General features: G+C 40.6%; 1 protein-coding gene across 5 annotated transcripts in view; it reads right to left on the bottom strand.

The window, feature by feature from the left end:
• Nucleotides 1–24,667, bottom strand: part of Arl13b (ARF like GTPase 13B) — a 54,143-nt gene extending 29,476 nt beyond the window's left edge. For 2 of the 5 annotated variants that reach the window (XM_034515364.3, XM_034515363.3), the window contains exons 1-3: nt 24,327–24,666; nt 9,005–9,075; nt 3,576–3,825 (exon numbers count right to left, since the gene is read on the bottom strand). In XM_034515364.3, the coding sequence (XP_034371255.1) occupies nt 3,576–3,825; nt 9,005–9,075; nt 24,327–24,385 (380 nt within the window). In that variant the 5' untranslated portion in view covers nt 24,386–24,666. Of the gene's footprint in view, nt 1–3,575; nt 3,826–9,004; nt 9,076–24,326 lie in introns of all 5 variants that reach the window. The other 3 variants (XM_076943060.1, XM_076943062.1, XM_076943061.1) reach the window with 3 other exon arrangements.
• Between the last annotated feature and the right edge of the window lie 96 nt (nt 24,668–24,763).

Genomic DNA, 24,763 nt, shown 5'->3' on the forward strand with positions numbered 1-24,763 from the left:
TCAGTGTTGATGGGCACCTGGGTTCACGCCATAACGTGCTATGATAAATAATGTCATATAGCTATGTCTTCAATTTCTTAGTATTATCCTAAGAAACAAGCACAACATGTTTAATCAGTTGCTGAATATTTTGTATACTTTATTTCCCCACTTCAACAAAGTAAAAGCAGCACGTTTTTTTCTTACTATAACTATCTGATAGAGAAAACTAATTTTCAAAAGACTTGATGGAATAATATTGGAAAACTACTAGCTCTGCAAACAGAAGACAAAAATAACAAGTGAAAATAACTATTAAAGACTTTTTGATGCATGCTAATACCACTAACTTGGTTTAAGTGGTTTGAATTCATGTAGCACTTGGAAACACTTTATCATCAGCAATGATATTCAAATCCCTTTACAGAACATTAGGAACACTCTGCACACCATGCTTTCATAATCTGAATTCACAGGCTGGCACAGCATTCAAATCCTCATCTCCAAGTGGGGCCACAAAGGCTCAGAAAGAATCAATAACTCTCTGGACTATGGTGGTTGCATATCTGGAATCCCCATTGTGTGCTGAGAGTTCAAAGTCAGTCAGGGTGAGACCTTGTCTCAAGGAAACAAAGGAAGGAAGAGAAGGAAAATGAATGGAAAAGAGGCAATGGGAGAGAAAAGGGGAAGGGGAGGAGACACATGACCTTCTTGAAATCTGTCTGATTCCAAAGGTCTCACTCTCAAAATGCTAGAGGTCTGGCATGAAAACAGTGATGCAGAAGGTCCATGACAACATGCTAATGCCTAGCAACATGGTCCAGGATTTGTTCTCTGAAAGTTTTTAAGAGTGTGATGGGGACAGAAGAGTGTGATATCTGCTGGAGAAGGCTGTGAGTGCAAGTCCACAGTGTAGGTAAATGACGATGGCAGCTGGGGGTGGGGGGTTGGGGGTGGAGTGGGGCGTGTAAGACAAAGCTTATGCCAACAGGCCCTCTAACTTTCATCAGTACAGGGCTCAGGATGAAGCTAGTCAAGGCAATCACATCTGTGTCTAAGAAAGGCTGGTTACGTGACTCAGGAGTTTCTACTGCAGTGAAGACTCCTTACTGTATAATAAGACATCTCACACTACTGCAATAGGTAAACTGGAATAACCCAAGTACAATTCCTACGATCCTGAAAAGAAATAGCTCCAGAGTTATTCTGTAAAACAGTGCTAAACAACTCAACCAAACTCCTAGTGATGGACTAGGTGATTTATTAACTCTCTAAAAATAACTTTCAAAACTGCATAAGAGAGAGGAGGTCCAATAACCAGGCAGCACACACCAGCTGATGTGAGGCCCCCAACAGATATACAGCAGAGGACTTCGGGATCTGGGTTCAGTCAGAGAAGATGCAAGTAACCCTCAAGAGACTGGAGGCCCCAGGGAGTGGATAGGTCTGGTGGTGTGGGGGGCAGAGGGGTTGGGAGTGGGGACATCCTATCGGAGACGGGCGTGTGGAAAGGAGGTATGGGATGGGGAACGTCAGAAGATGGACCAGGAGGGGTACAAAATATGGAGTATATGGAATGTTAAAAAAAAAAAGATTAAATAAAATTGAGAGAGAGAGAGAGAGAGAGAGAGAGAGAGAGAGAGATATTTTAGATTCTAACACTTTATTAGATAAGAGGTCATAAGCCACAGGATGTGGAAATTCACTAGCAATAAAGCCACATGTACGCCAGTTCCCCACCTGTCCACAGACCTCACTTTATCTATCATGTTACATGACGTGGGGCAGAAGTGGAGAGGAGAGATGAAGCCCATCATTAAAAATAGAGGACAGCAGGAAGCAAGAATGGGCGGCTGGAGGAGCATGAGTATTACTGGCCTGCACTGTGGAAGGAGGGGCTGCTAGTGATGCCTGCGGAGGGAAGGCTGAGGTCAGTCTAGAGCCAATACGTTTTAAAGCATTCTCATGACCAGTCCCCCTCCACCTGTCTCTGGCTTCCCAGAGAATGAGTAATTCAGCACCTACTATTAGGCTTGAGGGTATCCCTGATACATACAAGAGACACAAACCACTGGCAGATGTCAATTTCAGAACTGAGTTGGGGACTGGCCCAATTGGTATGTGGGGAGAGGCTACTGGCAGGAGCTGTGGGGTATGTACTGAGTGTGAGGTACACATGGGCCTACTAGTGTAGTGAAGGAGTGTGTATGTGCACAAGCATGCATGTCCCATGCAAATCTCGGTATCTGTGTTCTAAAGACACTGCTATGAACTAGCCCTGATGAAAATGTCAATATATTAAGTTTTGTAATGAACCTTCCCATTCGGTTTATCTCAGAGGTAACCAAATAGTGTTTTGTACCATTAATGTATGGTATATTTGAACAATTAATACATGCATAGATATATAGATGTACAAAAAATAAAAAAATGAAGAAAATCAAATAAATGACTATTTGGATAAAAATACATGAACTACTATCCCCATCGATGACTAGCTAACTATTATTTTATTTCTACTTTAGAACCAATGAGTGTCTGGTTAAACATTTTTCAAAGACTACTTTACCCTGTAGGGCTCAACCAAAGTCCCCTTTCATATATATACTTCTGTTAATATTTTACTTCAGAATCAATAACAGTGAAACTCAACTTTATAGGTGAGGTAACTTCTTTAATCAAACATTTAAAAGTTCACAAGCATAAGCTTTACCAATGAATGATCCAATAAAATTTTAGCTGTTATAATCAAAGCTTTAAATGATCTGCTTTAAAAATCTTCACTTGCTATTGAGAAGCACTGGTAGGGAAGAAACTCTTCTTACATTTTTCGTAATGTAAACATGATGGCTTGGTTTTCTACACCTTAATAATGAATTACAGGAATGAGAGTGAATAGTAACTTTCCCTGACCAGCAAGCTGAGCTAATGGACTTTTGTTTGCTCTGTCCAACATTACAGCGCCATCTGGTGTTCATGGTGCACAAATGCTATGAATACCAAAGTCCCTTCTCTAAGCCTAGAAATCCTCAGGCTTACACAAGGGTATGGGTGGTTCACACCTGGAATCCCAGCACTTGGAAGGTAGAGGTGACTGGATCAAGAAGGGGTCATCCTTGGCTTATCACAAGTACAGCCTGAGCTACGTGAGACCCTGTCTTAAGAATGGAAAACAAAGCAAATACAAAAGGACAATGACAAAACATCAATTATTAAAAGAGGAAGCTCAGTGTAGCACACAACGCACTATGCTGAGGCAGGAGGATCAAGAGTGCAAGGTGAACCTAGGCTACATGGCAGACTCTCGGTGTGAAGAAGGCCGGAAGGTGCAGCTCAGTGACAGAGCACTCGCCTGGCGTGCCTAAGAGCTCCATCTGCAGGGCAGGGATGAAAGATACTCAAAATCAAATTAAGACCTTTGCTCATAACACAGCCTTAATTCTTCAATCCCCACCAAACGCAACATAATAATACAACTGACAAGCAATTGTACATATTTATTATACTAACAGATGACTACTCTGGCTCACTTAAAGGACAAACAGCCCCTGGCTAATGCTCCTGCCTGTGTTTACAGCAGCACCACGAGTACTTACACCAGAATAGGCTTCCCTGATATCCTCGGGTGTCTTAGTACTTCAGACATTGTCTCCTTTGTTTCTTCCATTCTCTCCTCATCACTGGAATCCACAACAAATATTACTCCATAGGATTCAGCATAATAATTCTTCCAAATTCCCCGAATTCTTTTTCCACCTCCTAAGTCAAAGATAGTGACTTCGAACTTTCCTTGTCTCAGATCAATTTTAGAAAATCCAACAGTAGGAGCTACGTCTTCAGGATGCTCTGTGGAAATGATAGAAAAAACAAAAGGAACCTTTAGGCTTTAATCGCATCAATTTATTTCTATAACAGAAGTCACATAACAAGCGTTATTCATGTCATTATAAAATGGAAAGATCACTTGCTAATTAATGCAACAAACAACTACTTTCAAACACACTTCTGTAAGAAGGGTTAATAACATCAACATCCAACTAGAATTTTCAGTACACACAGGGAGAAATTTGGTTCTTGTTTGTTTCTATTTTTGTTGTTGTTGTTGTTGTTGTTTTTCAAGACAGGATTCCTCTGTGTAGTACTGGCTGTCCTGGAACTTGCTCTGTGGACCAGGCTCGCTTTGAACTAAGAGATCCCCCTGCCTCCTGAGTGCTGGGATTATAGGCATGCTCCACCACTGCCCAGCCCTTTGTTTTATTTAATTACTATAATCTTAGCAACTAACATAAAACGGGCAGTTAATAATGACATGTTGAATGAATGAGTTCTTATGTTAAGGTTATCTATTCTCCAATCAGTTTTAATCTTTCAACATCATGCCACTCAAGGGATCTATTGCAAATTTTATGGAAGAATAAGGAAAGTCAGGAATATTTTTAAAAAGAAAAGAAATTTGAAAAATCAAAAATGGAAGAAGCTGCAATGAATAAGGCAAATCTTTTCAAATCCGGTAAATTAAAGCTACAATTGGAATAAAGAGATTTTTAAGGGCATCCTGCAAAGAGATTTCAAATTCAGCACTTCTACAGGAAAATATTACTTGCATGCTGTAATAAATTTATAACTGGAAGGTTTGTGGTGAGAAAAGGAGTTGTGAATCTGAAAACATGAATTATAGGGGCACACTGCCACACTTGCCAAGGAGCAGCAATGATCAAAAAGGTTTAAAAAGATTCCAGAGAGACATAGAAGACTCACTACAGTACATGTGTTAGGCTAAGTCTGGGCAGTAACGGTACCTAAGCATGATACATGAGAAATCAAACAGGCAACAAGAGACTGAACATCGACACTGGATCAAATTCCCACCAGGGTTTATTTGGTTTCTATTTGCTTTTGAGACGAGGCCTCTTTTGCAGCCTTGGTTGGCCTCCCACTTGTGATTCTACTGCTTCAGTCTCCCCAGTGACTACATGTCTAGGAGTCACTACCATGTCTGGCAAATCCCTTCAGTGAATTCAGATAGAGACCAGACTAAACAGGGTCCTGAAATTGTACATGGTATTAAATTGATTAAAATTCACTTCCTCAAGTTGTATCAGCTATATCTTCAGTTCTCAGAAACAAAATGTCACAGTGGTCCACCCTACTACATGGACTCAGTATAAACTATTTCCATGACAGATAAATTTTCATTAAATGACTCCGGTTGTTTACAGCCTACATTTAAGGAGACATTTACTGTGATATATTGGGGAGGCATGTTCTAAGATTAATTATAACTGAGCAACAGGCTTTTGAGGTCCCAGACTCCCTCTCAGGAAGCACCCAAGAGGAGCCCCTGCACTGCCTGCAACACTTAATACAGCCATTACAAGCCACATTTCTGCTGCTAAATTTTATTACTATACAGACACAAGGATAAGTCTAGAGATAATAAAAGTAGCTCAACTTTTTAGAAACAAGATTACACAGGAACTTAAATGGGGAGCCAGGGGCCGTGGAGGTAGTTCCATTGGTAGAGCGCCCCTCTGGCAGCTTGAGTTAGAGCATTTTGGAGGCATAGTCAGGAGAATTAATAACGGCTCTGATGATGATAATGATGACAATGAAGATAAAGATGACAATGAAGATGATGACGATGATGGTGATGATGATGGTGATGATGGTGATGATGGTGATGGTGATGGTGATGATGGTGATGGTGATGATGATGGCAGAGTAAATCACGGCCAGAAAAAAACTGTTGTCTTTGAGTATGAATTGAAAGACACCCCAGGAAATTTCCAGTGGAAGGAAATTCACTAACTACACTGGAGCATGGACAAAAGAAGTAAAATTAGAGCAAATGCTAATGCTGAAAGAACTTTAGTAGGGACCAGGGTACAAACATAAATTAAATTATGGTGGCCATCCTCAAAGAATACAGTGAAAAATACAGAAATCATGGGGCTGGAGAGACGGCTCAGTGGTTAAAAGACTGACTGCTCTTCCAGAGGGGCAGGGTTTGATTCCCACCATGCACCCGGCAGCTCACAGCTGTCACTGACTTCAGTGACTCTAGGAGACCCAATGTGTTATTCTGGCCTCTGTGGGCACCAGGCAATTAGGGAAACAAAGCACCAATACAAATAATAAAATAATTGTTAAAAATGTAGACAGATCAAATCTTAATAGAAACGACATGGAGTATGTCTGATCTGTGAAAAGACTGAGGAGATCCTATGAGGGAATTCAGAAAAAAGACGATGAAGGGAAGAGTAAAATGGTCAACAGTGGCTTCACAGAGTAAGGAGAGTAAAAGCAGTCTTAGACATGACACGGAAGAGAGAGAGAGAGAGCACTGTTCTGAGCAGAGAACAATGTAGGCAGATAACGTGGTAGAAACAGCCCTAGAAACCAGTGAGTATCGGTATCCACGTGGGCTGAGGCTCAGTGGTAGAGCACTTGTCTGCCATGTGTGAGGCTCCATGCACAGCAAAGTGAAGGCGGAGGGGGAGAAGGAAAACAGGGAGAGGAGGAGGGAGATAGGGAGAGGAAGAAAAGAAGGGGAAAGAGGAAGGGGGAAGGGAGAGGAAGGGGGAAACGTAGAGGCGTGGGCAGGAGCATTGTTTCAATGACTATTTCGGCATAGAAGCACATACCTATAGTCCAAACATCAGAGGGGCGAGGCAGGAAGATCGTGAGCTTCTGGGCAGCCCAACGAAAAAACAACAAAAGAAAACATTTTCAATGTTACAGGGCAAGTGGGCCTGGACCCTAATCTGAGCCTTCAGGACTTTATAAGTTTTTACTTTTGAAATCAGACTTTGAGGACTACAAAGCCAGAGCACGGAACACCCTGAGCCTCCTAACTCAGGGTCAAGATTTGTGCTTCAGGACAGCACAAATGTTCAAGTACAGTCTCGCACCACAAATCCTTTTCTAACGACTCCTTGTCATTCCCTATACCAGCCTCACCATCTGTCATTACATCCGATCTTCTGGACTTTCCCAAGAGGTGGACCCACGTCTATGCGCCTACCCTTAGTGCTTAGCACACACTACATTCTACCCATCCCCATGATCACTTCCTGGTGCCCTTTTCCAGATAAGTTAACTGACACAGAGAAACATGGCCCTGAATCTTTAGACTTACAGTGGCACGTATGTTAAGACACAGTAAGTCTAAGATAAAATACAAACATTTATTAGGTGTTTCTTACATGCTAAGTCATATGCAAGATACAAGCAAAAATATTATTAATCAGCTTTCTCTCTGATTTATAGAGCTCTTGGCCTATTATATACGCCATATGTATATGTGACTCTAATATAGTGAAGATATGTTAATACCACTCAAAGCAAGAGATAAACCATAGAAAAATGAAACTTTCTATCCAAAATAGTATAGTTTCCTATTAGGAAAGAGTACAGGATAGAAATTCTTAAGAATTTTTTTAAAATTAGGCACATGAATGTTTACAAAAGACACTGATTCCCAACCTCAGTGGCAGCTGCTAGCCATAAGAGGAGCATCTAGACTAGTGGTGGTTGTTAAATATTTAAGAACTTATCTGGAAGCAGAGGGAGAACTCTAACATGTAGTATCTGCCCATTTCCAGAGTGTAAAGCCCCCCACTAAGACTGATTTCAAACTAATTCTAGCTACTAGTAAGATACCAGGAAGAGAACTGGGAAGAGACAGAGGATACTGGCTAATTCACTGTACAGAAGCATCGGTGAATGCTAATGTGGTCCAGAACACCACTGCTTCTTGGCAATGGCACATGAACTAAAGTGATGCATCAGCTTCTGGTCCATGGTCCTAAGGGAGAGAAGCATGCCCCCCACACCCCCACCCCCGTCTCTTTTACCACTTCCTTCCAGCTGGAATCAAGTTGCACAGAGCTATCAGAGGCTGGATAGGAGAAAGAACAGTAGGGATGGCAGAGTGAACGGTAAAGGGGCTGAGTTCCTAGCATCATGGAGTGCTATATCAGGACTGAGTCCCTAGCGTCATGGAGTGCTATATCAGGACTGAATTCCTAGCGTCATGGAGTGCCAGCCCAGGCTGAATCTCTAGTATCATGGGGTGCCATCCCCACCTGGGCGACTTTGGCACAGGCAGAGGAAAATAAACTTCCATCTTGTTGAGCACTATGACTTCAGATCTGCTATACCTTTCAGGCAGGCCTATTTCCAATTAACACAATAGTTTTGATGGTCAGGAAGATGAACAGCCCAGTGAAAAAAAGCAACATTCATGACAGGGAAGAGACTTGTAGAAGAAGCTATTATGACATAACGGCTGAAAGACACTGGGGCCTGGATTTGAGCAATAGCAACAGAGAGGAGCTACATGTAGTTTTCAAAAGCTACTATGTTCAAAGGGGGACAGGCGAGATGAGCAGGGAGTTAAGAGCAGAAGAAAACATCATAGAAAAGTAGATGCCATGGAAGGGATGTCTTCAGAAGCTGTCTACTGTTCCCAAGAAACAGGGTTTAAACAACTGGGACACCCACAGGGGTGAAGCTGCCCTCAGGGCATCAACAGCCCAGAGAAGCTGACCAAGAAAACAAACACAGCTAAGTGCTAGGTACAAGGAGAAGTGGGCCCTGAAAGACAATGTGAATTTACATTCTATTAAATTCTCCTTAGGATGGTCACCACGGCTGGGAACAGTGTTTATGGAAGAGGAGACTACAGGGCAAAAATGAGTCTTTTTTTTTTTTTTCAAAGACTCAAGTGTGTAATCCTAGCAATTAGATGCTAAGGCAGAGAATTGCTAGTTCAAGTCTAGCTTGGGTTACTTACTCCCTGTCTCTTGCTTATCAATAACATCAAAGAAACTACACCTAATCTAATCTGGATTGTGGGAGTAGGGGACACCAGGAAGGCAGGGTCTATCCATAGCCTATGTATATTAAGAACACTATCTAAGGAACTCTCTATCTAATGAACACAGAATAAAGCGATTTAGCATAAACAAATAACTTGGAAAAACTTTAGACTTCAGAAAGCAAGCATTTTCTTTCTACTTACCTCCTTGGATTCCCTTTGCTGTGGCTGTTTTACCAGCATTATCAAGTCCGACCATCACCAGTGTCACCTTTCTTAAAATAATAAAAATTTAAGATCATTTTCTTTGTTCATTTAGTGTGCAGGGTTTTATCCATTCAAGCAACATTTAATGAATATATACCATATATCAGACAACAGTGGTTCTCAACCGTCCTGATGCTATAACCCTTTAATACAGTTCCTCATGTTGCAATGACCCGCAACCATAAAATTATGTCCATTGCTCCTTCATAACTGTAATATTGGTACTGATATGAATCATAATGTAAATCTCCGATATGCAGGAACTATGATGAATAAACTAATGTTTCAAAAGCAGAGTTTATGAAGATGCCGTGATATGACTTTTCTATTGTCCTCTAAGCAGACATTATAAAGTACATGTCTAGGTGATAAGGAAGAAACAAAGAAGAGAAAGAAAAGGGAGAGGCCGGTCAGTATGAAGGACTCAGCTATCTAGTTCTATCTAGTTAGTGAGTGAGGAATTACTGCAATTTGTCTGTCTTACAAAACACATTAAGAATTCTCACCTCTGGGTGGGGAGAACCTGAGGCGGATGTTCGAGTATCTCCGCCAGTCAAAGATAGTTGGTATATCTAGGTTGGGTATTGGGTTACACTTCTGATTGTGTGGACATCTTGTTACTGAGCATTACCAAACTTATTAACCTTATTAAACTTATTAACTTATTTAATTATTAAATTATTAGCCCTTGATTAACATTTAAAAAAATTGTATCAAAGCAAAAAGAAGAAGGGAGGATAGAATAGGGGTTTTCTAGGGAGAGGAAATGGGGAAAGGGGATGGCATCTGAAATGTAAATAAAATATCCAATAAAAAATAAATTAAAAAAAAAAAGAATTCTCATCTCTGTATTGAGATATGTAAGGGCCATGCTGAATAAAAATCTTAAGCACAACATAATAACATGCTTCCTACCTGAACGATTAATATATTTACGAGGAAGCTTTCTAATGTTACAAATATAAAACATTTGCTCTCCATAGTGTGGAAAGAATAACAAACATCTGGTTACGTTTTACAGGTGAAGAAATACGAGCTGGGGTGGGCAGTGATGCCCATAAAGCTAAATAATTGATCAACGATCACACAATGAATCAGTTAGGCAGTCCCAGGCAGCACCTAATACTAACTTGTAGTAACTTCATGAACCTGAAGAAGGTATATCCTGGTTCTACTAACCTAGAGATTCAGGCCCCTAGTAAAGCTCTCCCCTGGCCAGGGTGATCTCTGCACTACGTATGTGTGGAACAGCCCATCACCATTGTGGATCTAGGAGTGAAACTGGAGAACACAGAGAAGGAACTACAGCATAGCATGGCTGCCATGCAAAGACCACAGGATAGAACATAATGTGAGTGAGATCAGAAGAATTCAGAGGTCTGGAAAGCACAGAAACAGGGGCAAAACATTACTAATGCTGCTGGCAGTGTTACATTTGACTTTTAACTCTTTATGTATACGTGCAGAATACATAAATAACATATATACATGCTCCAGACACCCTTCTCTAGCCTTAGAAGGCATTCTAGACTAGGCAAGCCTCAGGGTACATTAGACGATCCTACAGCCATTCTTCCTAAGACATGGGGTGGATAGGGGCACCTCCTGAGTATTTCAGCAAGAACCCAGTGACTGGTGCAGTGTGGCACTTGTACAATTCCTTATACAAGGCCTGTGGCAGGCTGTGCTGTGAATAGTGCAAATATAACATTTCATTTGTACTCCACACCCATGCCACATCCTGTTCCCAGCTATAGAATAACACTATTTGGCTCACTTTCGGAATCTATCGGGAGGGCCCAATCAAAAGCTTGTGTCAAATAGTATTTTCTTTGATACAAAGTATAGCAGCCTAAAGCTCATAACATGTAGAGAAGCCAGCAGGGATGGGCACCAGAGGATGATGGAAGCTGACAGGAGGTAGAGACAAAGATGAGGGCTGTGGGTCCCAGTTCCTAGAAGACTTCTAGGAATCTGCCAATCCCTAAGAGTTGAAGTTACCAATGCTCAAAAGCTGTAAGAGCAACCACTGTAAAGGCCAGAGACCTAAACACTGGGGGACCACAGTAGGGCCATGGGGTAGAAGGTGAGTCCTAGGACGGACATGGTCTGGGACCTTTAGCTAGCAGTTACTCTCGGCTACTACTGCCATCTGCTGCTCAAAGCTAAGAACTACACTAGCTGCTGAGACACTGTTGCTTAGGGCAATCAATACCCTCCAATCTCAGCATCTAGGGCTGTTAGTGACTAGCCTCTGAAGCCTGGAGTTCTAATCTCCTAGTTCTTAGCACTTTGAGCTGTAAGTCTTTGAATCTATCATCCTAGCTCGAGTGCATTTGGCACTCAAAGGCCTATGTCAAACACTGCAACCACCTGCTCAGGTATTTCAAGTAGGCCAAAAGAAACCCAGGCATCACTTGTATTAGTAATATAGCAATACTCATTTCTCACGAACAATAAGCTTAAAGAATGCTTAAAAACAGAGTTAAGATGACAGGAAAGGGTGTTCTTTAAATTCTAAGTGTGGCTCTCTTGAATCTGTGCCTTTATTTTTGCCCTCTCTCAAATTCTAGATGTATTTACAGTCCACAGTCCATACACCCTCCCCCAAAGCAACACACACACACACACACACTCGGAAAGGATAGAGGTGAAGGTCTCAGGCACTTGAGGAAGAGATCATAGGCTAAGTCTTCCAAAACCCAAGCTGGTCAGTTATCAAATAATCACTGATATGATTCTATACATTAATCATGAATGTTGAGCTATTTAAGGTAAATCTATTTATCAACTATCATAACAAACCACAAACACATAAATAAAGTCTTCGTTTTTAAGTTTTACATTTTATGGCAAGATAGAAAATAGTGTAATGAATTGAATAGGTATGAATTATGTAGTGTGTTAGAAAGTTGTTAAGTATTATGGGGAAAAAGCACTAACATAGATGAAGAACACATGACTGAGAGTGGAAGAGGTAGGTTGGGGAGGTTTCACACAGAGTGATCCAGGCAGGCCTCATGCAGAAGGTAAGATAAACACAAGGCCTTGAAATGGTTAGCTACACACACATCCCGCAAGCCACCACAGCTGGTATAAAGACAACAGATAAAGACTGTGTGGGAAGACTACATAGTAACATTACACTGACAAAGGACAGGAAAAGGACAAGAGGTCAGGGACTTATTGGAAGTCAGATCACATAAGGCCTACAGGCTTTAGCAAGACCTCTGGCTCTTAGATCACTAAAATCATTTATTCTGCATGTTAGTTTTCCTTGCAAGCCAAGAATCTTGATTTTTTTTTTTTTTTTACAGGTTCCAAATCGTTGTGGCAAATAAGTAGAAGTCACAGCTACACTTGAGTCAGCAAAAATAAAAAGAAACATCACAGATCCTTTCCCAAGCACGACTAAAGAGGCCAGTGGGGATGTCAAAGAGCCCCGTGACACATGATGAAGAAGTAGAGATGAGATTTTATGTAACATATGGAATTTCTATGCATATAAAATTATACAAGCACTGTCAGCTATGAAAAGTATGATTTTACTTTCAAGAAAGCTACGATGCACACGGTATACACACATACCTGCAGCCCAAACACTCACCCATATAAAGCAAGAAAACAAGCCCACATTTTCTGATTGCTTGTATCATTTATTCTACATAGAGTGGATTCATTATCAAGGCAGAAAAACTGAATAAAATAAACAGAAATCTCAGCCCTCATAATCCTTAGAGACTAGCAAAGACACCAGGAGACTGGGATAAATTCAGTGATGAGGATACTTATTATAAAAGGAACCAGCAACAGAATACCATGGCGAGAGCTGGAAGCACAGCCTGCTCTAGAAGTCTCAGACTGGCTCACTAACGAAGACCATGAAGAGCACGGACAAGGTCAGTACTTCCTAAGACTATTACTGGATTCTTCATATACTTGTTAAGGGCAACCACAATCCTCTCCCATAGCTCATGGTTTGAATGCACATCTCTAGCTGGTAGAATTATTAAGGAAGGCTCTGGAAACTTTGGGATGTAGGGCCTAACTGGAGGAAGTAAGCTTCTGGAGATAGGTTTTTGAGAGTACACCACCCTTGGCCACTTCCTGAGTGTGTGTGCATGTGTTTAAGATCTTTTTTTCCTAATTTTTAGTTTTTCAATTAATTAATTAGTTTTTTTATAAGTAGTTTTGTCTGAATGTATGTATGTGTACCATATGCATGCCTGGTGCCATTAAAGGCCAGATTGTCAGGTCCCCCAGAACTGAGCTATAGATGGTTATGGTCCTGTGAGAGTGCAGGACTTTCTCCTCTGTCAGTGCAGCAATTGTTCTTAACTGCTCGGCCATGTCTCCAGCCACCTGACTGTTGTTTTTTCTTCCTGGTCCGTGGGTATGTGAAGAGCTGAAAGAAATTCACCACAAACTCTCACAGCCACTATTGTTCACAAGCTTGGGACCATGAAACTGTGTATAAAGCCTCTGAAATCATAAGCCAAAATAAATAATGTACCCCCCACAAGTCCTTTTTAAAGATACCTGGCCACATCTATAAAAATATAACTGTTTTTAATCAACACAATCAAGATAACCCACCCCTGCTCAATAAACATGTCAAGATGTCCATCTCATAGGCATGGAACTCTAGATTCCGTCAAGCAGACAGTCAAAGCTAACCATCACACCTATGAACAGTATTCACTGGGCGGCGGGAGAGGGATCAAGCTTAGGAACTTACGTATGCTGGGCATACACTGAGCTATGTTTGCAGGCCTATGAACAGTACTCTTACCTTATGCATCTATTCAAGATAAACAACCAAAACGTCCTTCCAAAAAGAAACATTTTGGAAAATACAATACTGAGCGAGCCTGGCACAAAATAATCATCTATGGTTTTTTATTTTTACTTAAGAGTATGCTCGCAATTTTTAAGATTATGATTTAAGATAACTTGAAAAGAGGCTTCCCTGACTAAATATTTTAGGTAACTGAAGGCATGGTGAATAAATAGTTAATATGGATTAAAAATCATAGCATGAATTAACTGAAACATTTGGTGATTTACAGAATGGGTTTAATGGTTAACAGCTATTTAAAACTCAGAATCTGTGCAACTTTTTAAAATAATAAAGGTGCACACTACTTTGCACACTAAAAAGTGCGTGTTACTATAGGTTAAAGAAACATGGCAAATTATCACTGGGACAGTTTGGTTGTGGAGTTGTATGACAAGAAAGAAATGAATTATCTTTTAGCCTTCTGATCATACTGATCAAATGCACAGCTCTTCAAACAGAAGACAGCAGATAGTACTCTTGGGCCCACAGAGTCTAGAAAGACTGCCACAAGCAATATGATCGACCATTTTGTCATTTGTTCAGAGCTCAAGAAAAACATTAAGCATTATGGATACAAAACTGCCCAAACAAGATTTTACCCTAAAATGCCTCTCCAGTGACAATGACTAAAACATAAATATTAATATACTGGGGTACTATGATAGCTCATCTACTTCTTTTATAATTCTCCAAATGCTAATGCTAATTATGCCCTTAATATATTCCAGGTAATGTAGCTTAAATCATCATCTGACCCCTTATAACGTAATAGAGAAAGTTTGAATAATAAAATCAAATGTTTAATGAGAGAAAGAAAAACAATGAGCCAGCCTTACAGGATGAGCAAAGGGGCTTTAGACAGCCCAGAGAGAGAAGGGTAATCGTGTTCTGCCTGGGCGAGACTGTCAAAGTGGACAGTCCCAGGCAAGAAGAAGGGTGAGTGTAGGAGGAGGAAGTTAAAAAATTACAGACTGGGAATACTGCATGAGAAGGAATCCTAGAATTCTGTAGTTAAAAACAACAAACAAAACCCAGTATTAGTGAATACATCTCAGAATTAAAAAATGCAATGAAAAAAATATATATATGAGTATATATATAAATTTTCATTGCATTTTTTAATTTATATATATATATATAAATTTTCATTGCATTTTTTATTCTGAAATTCTGATATATATAGATATAGATATAGATATAGATATAGATATATAGATATATAGATATAGAGATATATAGATATAGAGATATATAGATATATGCATGCGCCTGGCATAGTGGCACACACTCAATCATACCACTCAGGAGGCAGAGGTGAGTGGATCTCTGTAAGTTTACAGCCAGCCTGGTCTACAGAGTGAGTGCCAGGTCAGCCAGAACTATATAGTGAGATCCTGTCTCTCAAAAAAAAAAAAAAAATACCACCAGCTTATAAGATAACTGGGGCAGGGGGCAGGGAGGGGGCATAATTTGCTTGCTACATAAGTCTGGTGACCTGAGTTCAATCCCTGACACCCACTAAAGATGAAGAGAACTGACTGCACATTGGGGATGTCATCTGAATGATCCCAATACACATATGCACCCTGTACCATATACAATGAGGGCCGTGTGTGTGTGTGTGTGTGTGTGTGTGTGTGTGTGTGTGTGTGTCCAGCTTGCACCCGGCTGCTCTGTAGTACTATAAGGTCTAGGTATGTTAATAGTATTAATACACACACAATAAGGTTCAAGGCACTCAGATAAATTGACACCAATCTGTCATAGAGCCCGGCATTTAAGTCCTAATTCTGCAATTTCTACCGGGTATGACCTTGAACACATTATTGCTCATAATCTCATCAGTAAAATACAATGTGGACAACAACCACACCTGTGGTTAAGGTGAAAATTAAATTTTAAAATGAAAATAGTCTGTGCATGACCATGGCACACAATCGATGCTCAGTCTGAAGCTATTCTCAAGACAGGCCTGAGCAAGAGCCAGGGAACCCCCAGCTGGACCCATATTCTTTAAGAAGGTTGTTTCCCATGCACATGTTGGCAGATGCTTGCTGTCATGGCTGAAGTCTGAAACTGAGAGAGATCTTGTCTAGGTATTTTAGTCACAGAAGTGACAGCTTAATCCATCACAACACAAGAAACAACCCAGGAAATACACAAAAGACAGGCCAGAAGACAAGGAAGATGAGAACACTTTAAACTTGGAATGGTATGGGGGCGTGAGAAGAGATGAGAAAAAGTTTCTAGAGGAGTTAACGGGAACAGTATGAAATGGTACAAAATTCTGTAGTTCGCAGTGGGTCTCCAGGAGCAGTAATACACACCTGAAATCACAGTCTTAGGAAAACTGAGGCAGGAGATTTGTAGAGAACAGCCTAAGGTACCTGTGAGAAATTATCTCAATAAGAAAGAAGAAAAGGAGGTATCTTGTACTCACTGCCTGGAATTAAGCACCTCAGAACTGAATGGTCTCTGTTCTTCTCATCCTTAACTAAGGCTCTGAATTAAATACCATGTCTCCAAACTTCAAAAGTGTTTCTCTCTGTCAATTATCTTCATGCTGTGCCTTGAGCAAGGGAGGTACAAGACACTCAAGGCTACAAGAAGTTAGCCAGCAGCAGTTCTCAAGGGAATATTTATTACACAGTATTATCAAAACAAGAGCAGACACTACTGTATTACAGAGTAACCGGAACCACATTTATACTAATTATCTATTCACTTTTATAGATGCATACCAAGTTAGGTATTCAGGGACAAAAGCTTTTTCACAAATATAGCCTGGATTTTTCCCCCATCCCTTTGCCCAGCATACTCACATCTTAGCTCCTACATCTGTGGCTGGGTTTAATCCCTGCACTTGGAAGGCAGAGAAAGGTGGCTCTCTGAGTTTTCAGCTAGCCAGACAGCAAGGTTCAGTCCAGTCAAAGATATTGTCTCAACCCATACCCTTTCCTCTAAAAGGCAAAAAAAAAAAACCAACAACAACAACAAAGTATGTTTATTTTTTAAAAAAAATCTAACCAGGGTATTTTCTGGTTAAAAATACAGAATCAAGTCCAAGCTTGGTAGCTTTTTCCCGCCATCCCCAAGCACAATGGCCATGACACCTGCTGCCCCACATGGTCACCTCAAGCAGCTCTTCACATTCTCCTCAGCTACACTTTGTTTTCATCAACTGGGCAGCACCAGTGAGGATGGTGCCAGACTGGCTGTCTTTAATTCACAACTCTACTTTCCGACTTGCCCCATACTGAAGAAGCACTAAGTGACGCTAATGCATAGGATTGCAAGTTAAGAAAGAACTATACTGGGGCTGGAGAGATGGCTCAGTGGTTAAGAGCACTGACAGCTCTTTCAGAGGTTCTGAGTTCAATTCCCAGCAACGACATGTTGGCTCACAACCATCTGTAATGGGATCTGATACCCTCTTCTGGTGTGTCTGAAGAAAGTGACAGTGTACTCATATATATGAAATAAATAAATAAATCTTTAAAAAAAAAAAAAAACAAAAGAAAGAACTATATTAAACTTAATTTATAGAAATCTTTTCATCAATAAATTGTATATTCCATGCCCAATTTACTGAAAATTAATGAAAAGAGCTTACATGTTCATGGATGAAAGGTAATAAAAAGAAATATTCTAAAACTAAAGTAATTTCTAGGAATTAGGAAACAAAAGGAGACATCAAAAGTCTGATTATTTATTTGCTCAAGTATTTGCCTCAAGGTGAAGACTTCTGTAGTAAGAGCACTAATATTTGATGTCACTCAGCTGGTATAGTGGCTAATATACTCCAAAATTGAGTACATGAAGACATCTTATTTCAGAATTCCCTTTTATCTAACATATGTTAAAATAATACTGGGGAAGGGCTGGAGAGAGGGTTCAGCACTTAAGAGCACATACTATTCTAGAGGAGCTAGATTTGATTCTCAACACCCACATAAAATGTCTTAAAACCACCTAAGTTATGGACATGATTAAGACATATTGTGTATTATGAAACTGTCAAAGAATAAATAAATCTGTCAACTTAAGATAATACTTAAACTGAAATAATTACATAAAAGTTATTTCTAATGTTAAAAATATCATACATATTAAAGATATAATAGTTTACTCAAAAAACCTGAAGGACAAAATGTGACACACAAAAACTACATTACTGAAAATATTTTAAATTTCATGATGCAAGTTCTAAAATTTGAAAATAAATACAAATATGTGTCTCTGGTACTTTTTTGAACTCCAAAATTCCACTATTTTATTAAGCATAAACAAGAAGTAGACAGATAAAAAGAATGTCAGACATTCCAGTTTAGCAGGCAGCACACCAGATAATCCTCGATAATCTCTATGTTAAGCTTAACAAGGAAATTAAGAACTCAGCAACTTCTATAAATGGTCTAGATTTATTTACGTTCATTTGGACAAAAAAAAAAAAAGTGTGACTGTGGGGATCTATTTCCTCCATGGAAACAACAACAGCATACATAACAAAGCACTTCCCAATCAGCTTTCCTGGGCACTGGTGTACAGAAGCAGTAAGATGCAGTCTGTATGCTACCTGAAGCTCATTTTTCTGGATGGGTTAGTTAGCAGCAGTTTACTCAAAGATCTGAAATACGGCTTTGGCAAATGAAGATGCTAAAATTAGGATGAGGGAGAAATGATTTTCAAAGAGCTAGGACCCAAATAGTTAGTGCCTAGAAGCAAAAGTCTCTAAGTCCTTATTATTGAAAGGCAATATATCATGGTGGGCTCACACTCAGAGGAAAAGCACTTACATCTAAGCTATAAAGGAGAGAGAAGGGCTTGGATTCCACAATGCCCTTTGAAGTCTCATCCCTGGTGACCTAACCCCCTTCCACTAGGCTTCCTCTGTAAAATTCAACTCCCTCCTGATGCCATTTTAAGAATGACGCCTTTAGCATGTAATCCATTGTGGGGCATTCAGCAAAACCACAGCCTGTAATTAACTGTGCTCAAAAATTACTAAAAAGTTCTACAATGGAGTCGTAACTTTTCTACTGTGTGTCCTACTAGTACAATGAAGGTATCAACCCCTCTGCCATGCCTGGGTGTGAATCATATGAATCACCTCATGTGTTTATTCAACATATCCATGCTACATATGCTACCCATTCATTAGTTACCCTGTAACCTTGTCAGTTAGCTGCTTTTTTTTTTTTCAAGTTACTCTCATCTTACTTAATAGAAGCCCCAAAGTGGAAGGGCATCCATATCTGTCTTATTATTACAGTACAATGCCATAATCAGCCAATTATTAATTATAATTTTTAAAGTCTTACTATGCAAAATCTAGAAGTTAAACCTTACCATTGGTATATGTGTGTGCATGTCTGTGTGTATAATGTTATATATGTACAGTTTACACAGGGTTTTGGCATTACTCAGTTTTAGACATCACTAGGGTTCTCTGACTGCATCTCTTACTAATACATGAGAAATACTCTATTAAACAGAGAGCCTTCCAGGACCAGAGCATAGAAGAACAAAACATAACTTAGTGCTCAGAATTATTCTTCATTTCTGATTTTGGTAAGAAGACGACAAAATAAATTCGCTAACATGAGATACAGGTGAAGCAACAGGAACTTGTGACTAGGGTACAAGACAGGACACAGCTCAATTACGAATGTGCTGAGACTGAGGATTCTGCAGAGGACAAGTCCCTCTGGACCAGGAATACAGTCAGCGTGTAGCTGAAAGACTACCATAACATCTGACTAAACATATAGTGAGGGTATGTCACAGAAAAGAGAAGAAATCCTTAGGGGAAACTGTGGAAGACAGATAAAGGAAAGCAAAGATGTAAAGTAAGGTAGAGGAAGCAGGCAACAGGAAAAGAAGAAAATTCTGAAAATTTTAAAAGGTAGTTTAGACTTTGAAAGATGTTAAGAGCCAATTTCAGATAAAAGTCAAAAAGAATCCACCACATTTAGTAACCAGGAGACAACTGGCATAAGAACACTTTAAATGGACAGGGAAGAAGTCTGTTATACAGAGAGTTATGGAATCCATGAGAAAGAAGGATACAGAGACAATACCATAGCCCAGTGTGAACTGAGAATCCCAGGGTAAAAGGAAAAGAAACGATATTAGTGGCTGTAAGGTTAGAGGGTTGTAGAGGATGGTAGAGAACACTGTCCTCCTAAGGACATCCTCAGTCTAGTCTCTATGTGCACATGTTCCACTACATGAACGTGATTAATGATGGGGGAGGGATGTGGCTTTAACTGTACAAGTAGATCCGATGAACTCATGGGGTCTATATAAAAACATTATAGCATAGTGTTGTAATTGGTTATGCTACAAGCTTTGAAGGAGGAAGAACCAGGACCATGAACCAAAAAATTCAGGTAGTGTTGAGGCTGAAAAGGACAATAAAGAGTGGATTCTTCCCCTAGAACCTCCAGAAGGGATACAACTCAGTAGACCATTTTTAACTTCTGATCTTAGAACCTAGAAGCTCATGGTAATAAAGTTGTGTTGTTCCAAGCTACTCCATGTACAGATGTGCTATAGCAACCACGGGAAGCTACCAAGCTGAGTTTGTTTTGGTTAGGCAAGAAAAGCCTGGAAACTTGTCCTTTATAACCCACAAGCCCCATCTGTGGTATAGAGAAAGTGTACTGATTCGAGTAATTAAGAGATGTCTAAATGTAGAACTAAAGTAAGGAGATGGAATTCAGGGCACAGGCATAAGAATTAACCTTGGGATGAAATAGGAAGTTGTTTTTCAAGAGAACAGCAAAGCTATATCCTGAAAAACATCAGCTATCACCAGAGGAGGATATATTAATAAAGACTGTGTACCATTCAGGGTAGAGGTAGTTTGCTGAGTGATAGCTTGGTGCCATTGTGATGGAAATTCTTCATTGTCAACCTGAATGGATTTGGAATCACCTAGGAGACACACCAGTGAGTGTGTCTGTGAGGGTGCCCCAAGCAGATGTAACAGCCCTGAATATGGAACTATGCATTCTAAATAAGAGGGATAAAGAGAAAGCAGCTGAACCTCAGCATTCTCTGTTCACCACTTCCTGACCTCTCAGATAAGGGAGTTCCAGCTGCAGACTCCCTTTACCACAAACACTTGATTGCCTTCTTTCCTGGAATGGTGTTCTCCTAAAACTTGGGGCCAGATAGATCCCTTTTGTCATAATTTGCTTTTGCTGGGTTTTTACAACATCAATGAGAAAAATAACCCCAGCAGCTATGTTTCAACTACTTGTACAGATTTTACCTCTTAAGATGCTGCCGACAAATACATCATCGACAACTTGGACATGGGAAAATGCTAAGGCTTCTAGGATTCTGATTCAAATCTATCAGACTAAAACACTATCCTGAAAAAACGTGGAAGGCAACACCTGGCCAAGGTTAACCTTCCCAGCAATAAAACACACTGGCACTCCTCACCCCTTGATGTGATGTGCTGTAATCATGTGCACTGTACAGCCACTTGCCTATAATGAACGACATACTATCTCTGCAGTATTCTTTCCTGAGATGCACTGCCTTATTCAAATTACAAGGAACTAAACAGCAAATTGAGGGGTATTTTGCCAAGAACCACAACCTCAACCTCAAAAGCCCTAAGCAATGATAATCAAAGGAACCGAAAAGATGGCAACTACTATAGACTGAGGAAGATGAAAAAATCAGAGCAAATGTAGTGTGGGACCCTAGACTGGATCCTAAACACACACACACACACACACACACACACACACACACACACATACACACCACATGAAAGAGATGACGATATGTGGGAAAGCAGGCACACTTGCACTACAGTGTGTAGTTTAGCTAGCAGTATTGCAGTGATGCTGTCTTTTCATGGTTGTTCTAAACCTCAAGAACATTAAAATGAAAGCTCTAGCACTGCGCTGTATGGCTTCTATTGAGGGAAGTCTGTGGGTCTGTGACTATAGTCAATTCAACATTGATTTACACAGCTTGAAAACCTAGGTTCAGGTTCCGACTTGTATGGTTCGGTAAGTATTCTTTAAAAAACTGGCTGGGTTCCTGGGCCTCATTACTAATCCAGTCGGGCGCCTTAATAATGGGTCTCAGCCTCCTGCCTGGTACATATCAATCAAATCTTATACAGGCAGTGGACTGTGGGTTATCAGTAAACAAATGAAGAAATGGGCTTGATGAAAGAACTTTTATCGAAGAGTATAGAATCTATTGTTCTGCATATTCTGACTGTTAATAACCATTACGTTTTCTTCTCTCATTTGCAAATATAACTTTAGAATTATATAAAGAACCTCAACATCGAGTAGCATATCTAAAGCTTTAAAAACTGAAAAGAAAACATAATAGATGCAATTTCTCACCAATTATTGTAAGCCATAAAAGCAAAGCATTTTAATTTGTATAACCAGTTCACTTGCTTCTCCTTTATTCCAAAAAAAAAGTAAATAGAACTCATGCTAAGACTGTTTATGTAAGCATAGTTATTGGTAACGGATGAACAAACTATAGATAATATTTGGTAAACATCTATCTCTTTAGCCACCATTATGAATCAGGCACTAGGCAATGACTCTGAAGTTAGCCATAACCTAAGTTCGCTTTAAATGGCTGTCGAGCTAGCTGATGCTATTCACAGTTGAGAGCAATATTAAGATACAATCTAAAGTAGCATGCGATAACAAAGATAATGCAAGTCTCACACTGGTTTAAATTATCTAACAACGGAGAGGGGGAGTGAGAAAGAGAGAGAGAGAGAGAGAGAGAGAGAGAGAGAGAGAGAGAGAGAGAGAGAGAGAGAGAGAATGAGAATGAATATGAATCCCTTAACTCTGTAATGCCAGAATTACCATTTCAATATCCAGTGCTCTTTAAAGAGCACTACAAAACCTCCCAAGTTCCCATACATCTCCTCACTTACAGCACCTGAATTTAGGTAGCACAGACCCAAGCGCTGCTTATTAAGACAATCTGCCTGACTTGTAAGGCTGAATCTTAACGATGTTTTGCTAGCAAAATCCAGTTACCTCTTGTACTTAAAATTCAATACCTTTTCCCCTCTCGAAATGGTTCATGCTTTAAACAAAGCTCAAAGACAAATGATGAATTTAAAATATCTGCTTATACTCATGCTCCAATACTCCTCCTACAAAATCATTCTTGAAAACTAAGCAGAGGAAAAGTATGAATGGGAAAATGTCATGGTTTTCAAGTCCGAATAGAAGCTATAAAATCAGCCAAAATACTAAAGCCAGTCACGCAGCGCACACAGTGCAGAACCCTCCTTCAGCTCTTACAGGTGATTCTATCACCTACACTTAAAACATTCAAAGCCAGAGTCAATTTTGGGGAGCGGGGGGAGACTCCAAGTTTTGCTTAAAGCACATTTCTTTTCCAAATATAGGTACATATTTTTTCCTATAAATGTGTGAAGTGTTGCTTTTTCAGGTGCATTCTTTAGAGAACTGCTCATCTTTATGACATATATCTGTGAAGTTTGGGTTTTTTTATAAAACACTTTGGTAGAGTTTGCCTACGGTCCAATTCTAAGGCATAAGTAGGCAAAAGTCAATAGTATAAAGAGAAACACACTCTATAGTTGGGGCTCCCGTTTTTCAGAAGCATCAATTTCCCTGACTCCATCCAAGCCCAGTGCCTGGTTTATGTTTCTTGACAGTATTTATTGAAGAAACCACCAAGCAACATGCACTGAGTATTCACACATGTACTGATGCAAAAAGGAAACATGAAGCAAGAGACCTTTCAATTAGGTGATACTAGAGTGTACCTGAAAACTGCAGCTAAATTAAAGCTAAGAAAACACTAACTTTCACACATTCTAATTGAATCCAACACTTTTTAGGCACAGATATTATCCTCATTTAATAAGGAAGATGGGCCAAATGTGATTGAATCATATAATTAATAAGGAATAGAGCCAAAAAGCCAAACAAAATAAGAGTGCGGTTTTATTCTCAGATGTGTACGAGAGAGATGAGATGGAGAAAGCTCCAACGGGAAGTGTGGTGATTAGGAAAACTCCACTCCACACCTCTCTTAAGAAACTTTTCCACTACAAAAGGCTTTGAAGAAAACTACAATGGATAATTACCCGCCTCCCTTCTGTCTCCTCACAGACACGCTCACACACGCATCTTTCTAAGAAATGTAAAGCAATTCAAAAATACATGTATAAGCCTTAAATCAAAACTTAGTCAAGCAGACATGAGAGGGGCTAGAAGTCTTGAACTCTCGCTCCAGGGATGGTCCCATTGGGTAGGGCGGTATCCCGCAGACCTGGCCGACTCCTCCCACGCCTAGGGAAAGGCGGCGCCCGGCCTGGCCCAGGGGCGCGGTCGTCCCCATCCCTCAGGGCAGCGGGCCCGCGCCCTAGCCTACCTGACAGGCTCCCGCCACCGCTTGAACAAGTTGCAGCAGTTGGCCATCAGATTGAACATCCCAGGTCTCTCCTCCCGCCACCTCCCATCCGAGCCTCGGGAGGGGATGGGCCCCGAGCTCCCCGGCCCGGCTCAGGGGCCCCCAAGTCCTCAGGCTCCCCTAAGGTGGACTGGACAGAGGGCAGGCCGGGAGGGCGGCGACCGGGACGGATCGCTGGGTCCGGTCCCTAACCGCGTCCGCCCGCCGCCCCGGGACAGCCCGAACCCAGGCTCAGGAACACCGGAGCGGCGTTGGTGGGACTCCAGAGAAAACCCCCGCGTCGACGTGCTGACGTTCCGAAGCTCGGAAGACCCGCCCTCAGAACCGCCCACCACACGCTTCTCCAATCAGAGACTGAAGACCTACGTCCGGGGCTTCTGAGCGGCTGAAGACTCCTT

Source organism: Arvicanthis niloticus, chromosome 12 (assembly GCF_011762505.2).
Source record: "Arvicanthis niloticus isolate mArvNil1 chromosome 12, mArvNil1.pat.X, whole genome shotgun sequence".
NCBI classification, from domain to species: Eukaryota; Metazoa; Chordata; class Mammalia; order Rodentia; family Muridae; genus Arvicanthis; species Arvicanthis niloticus.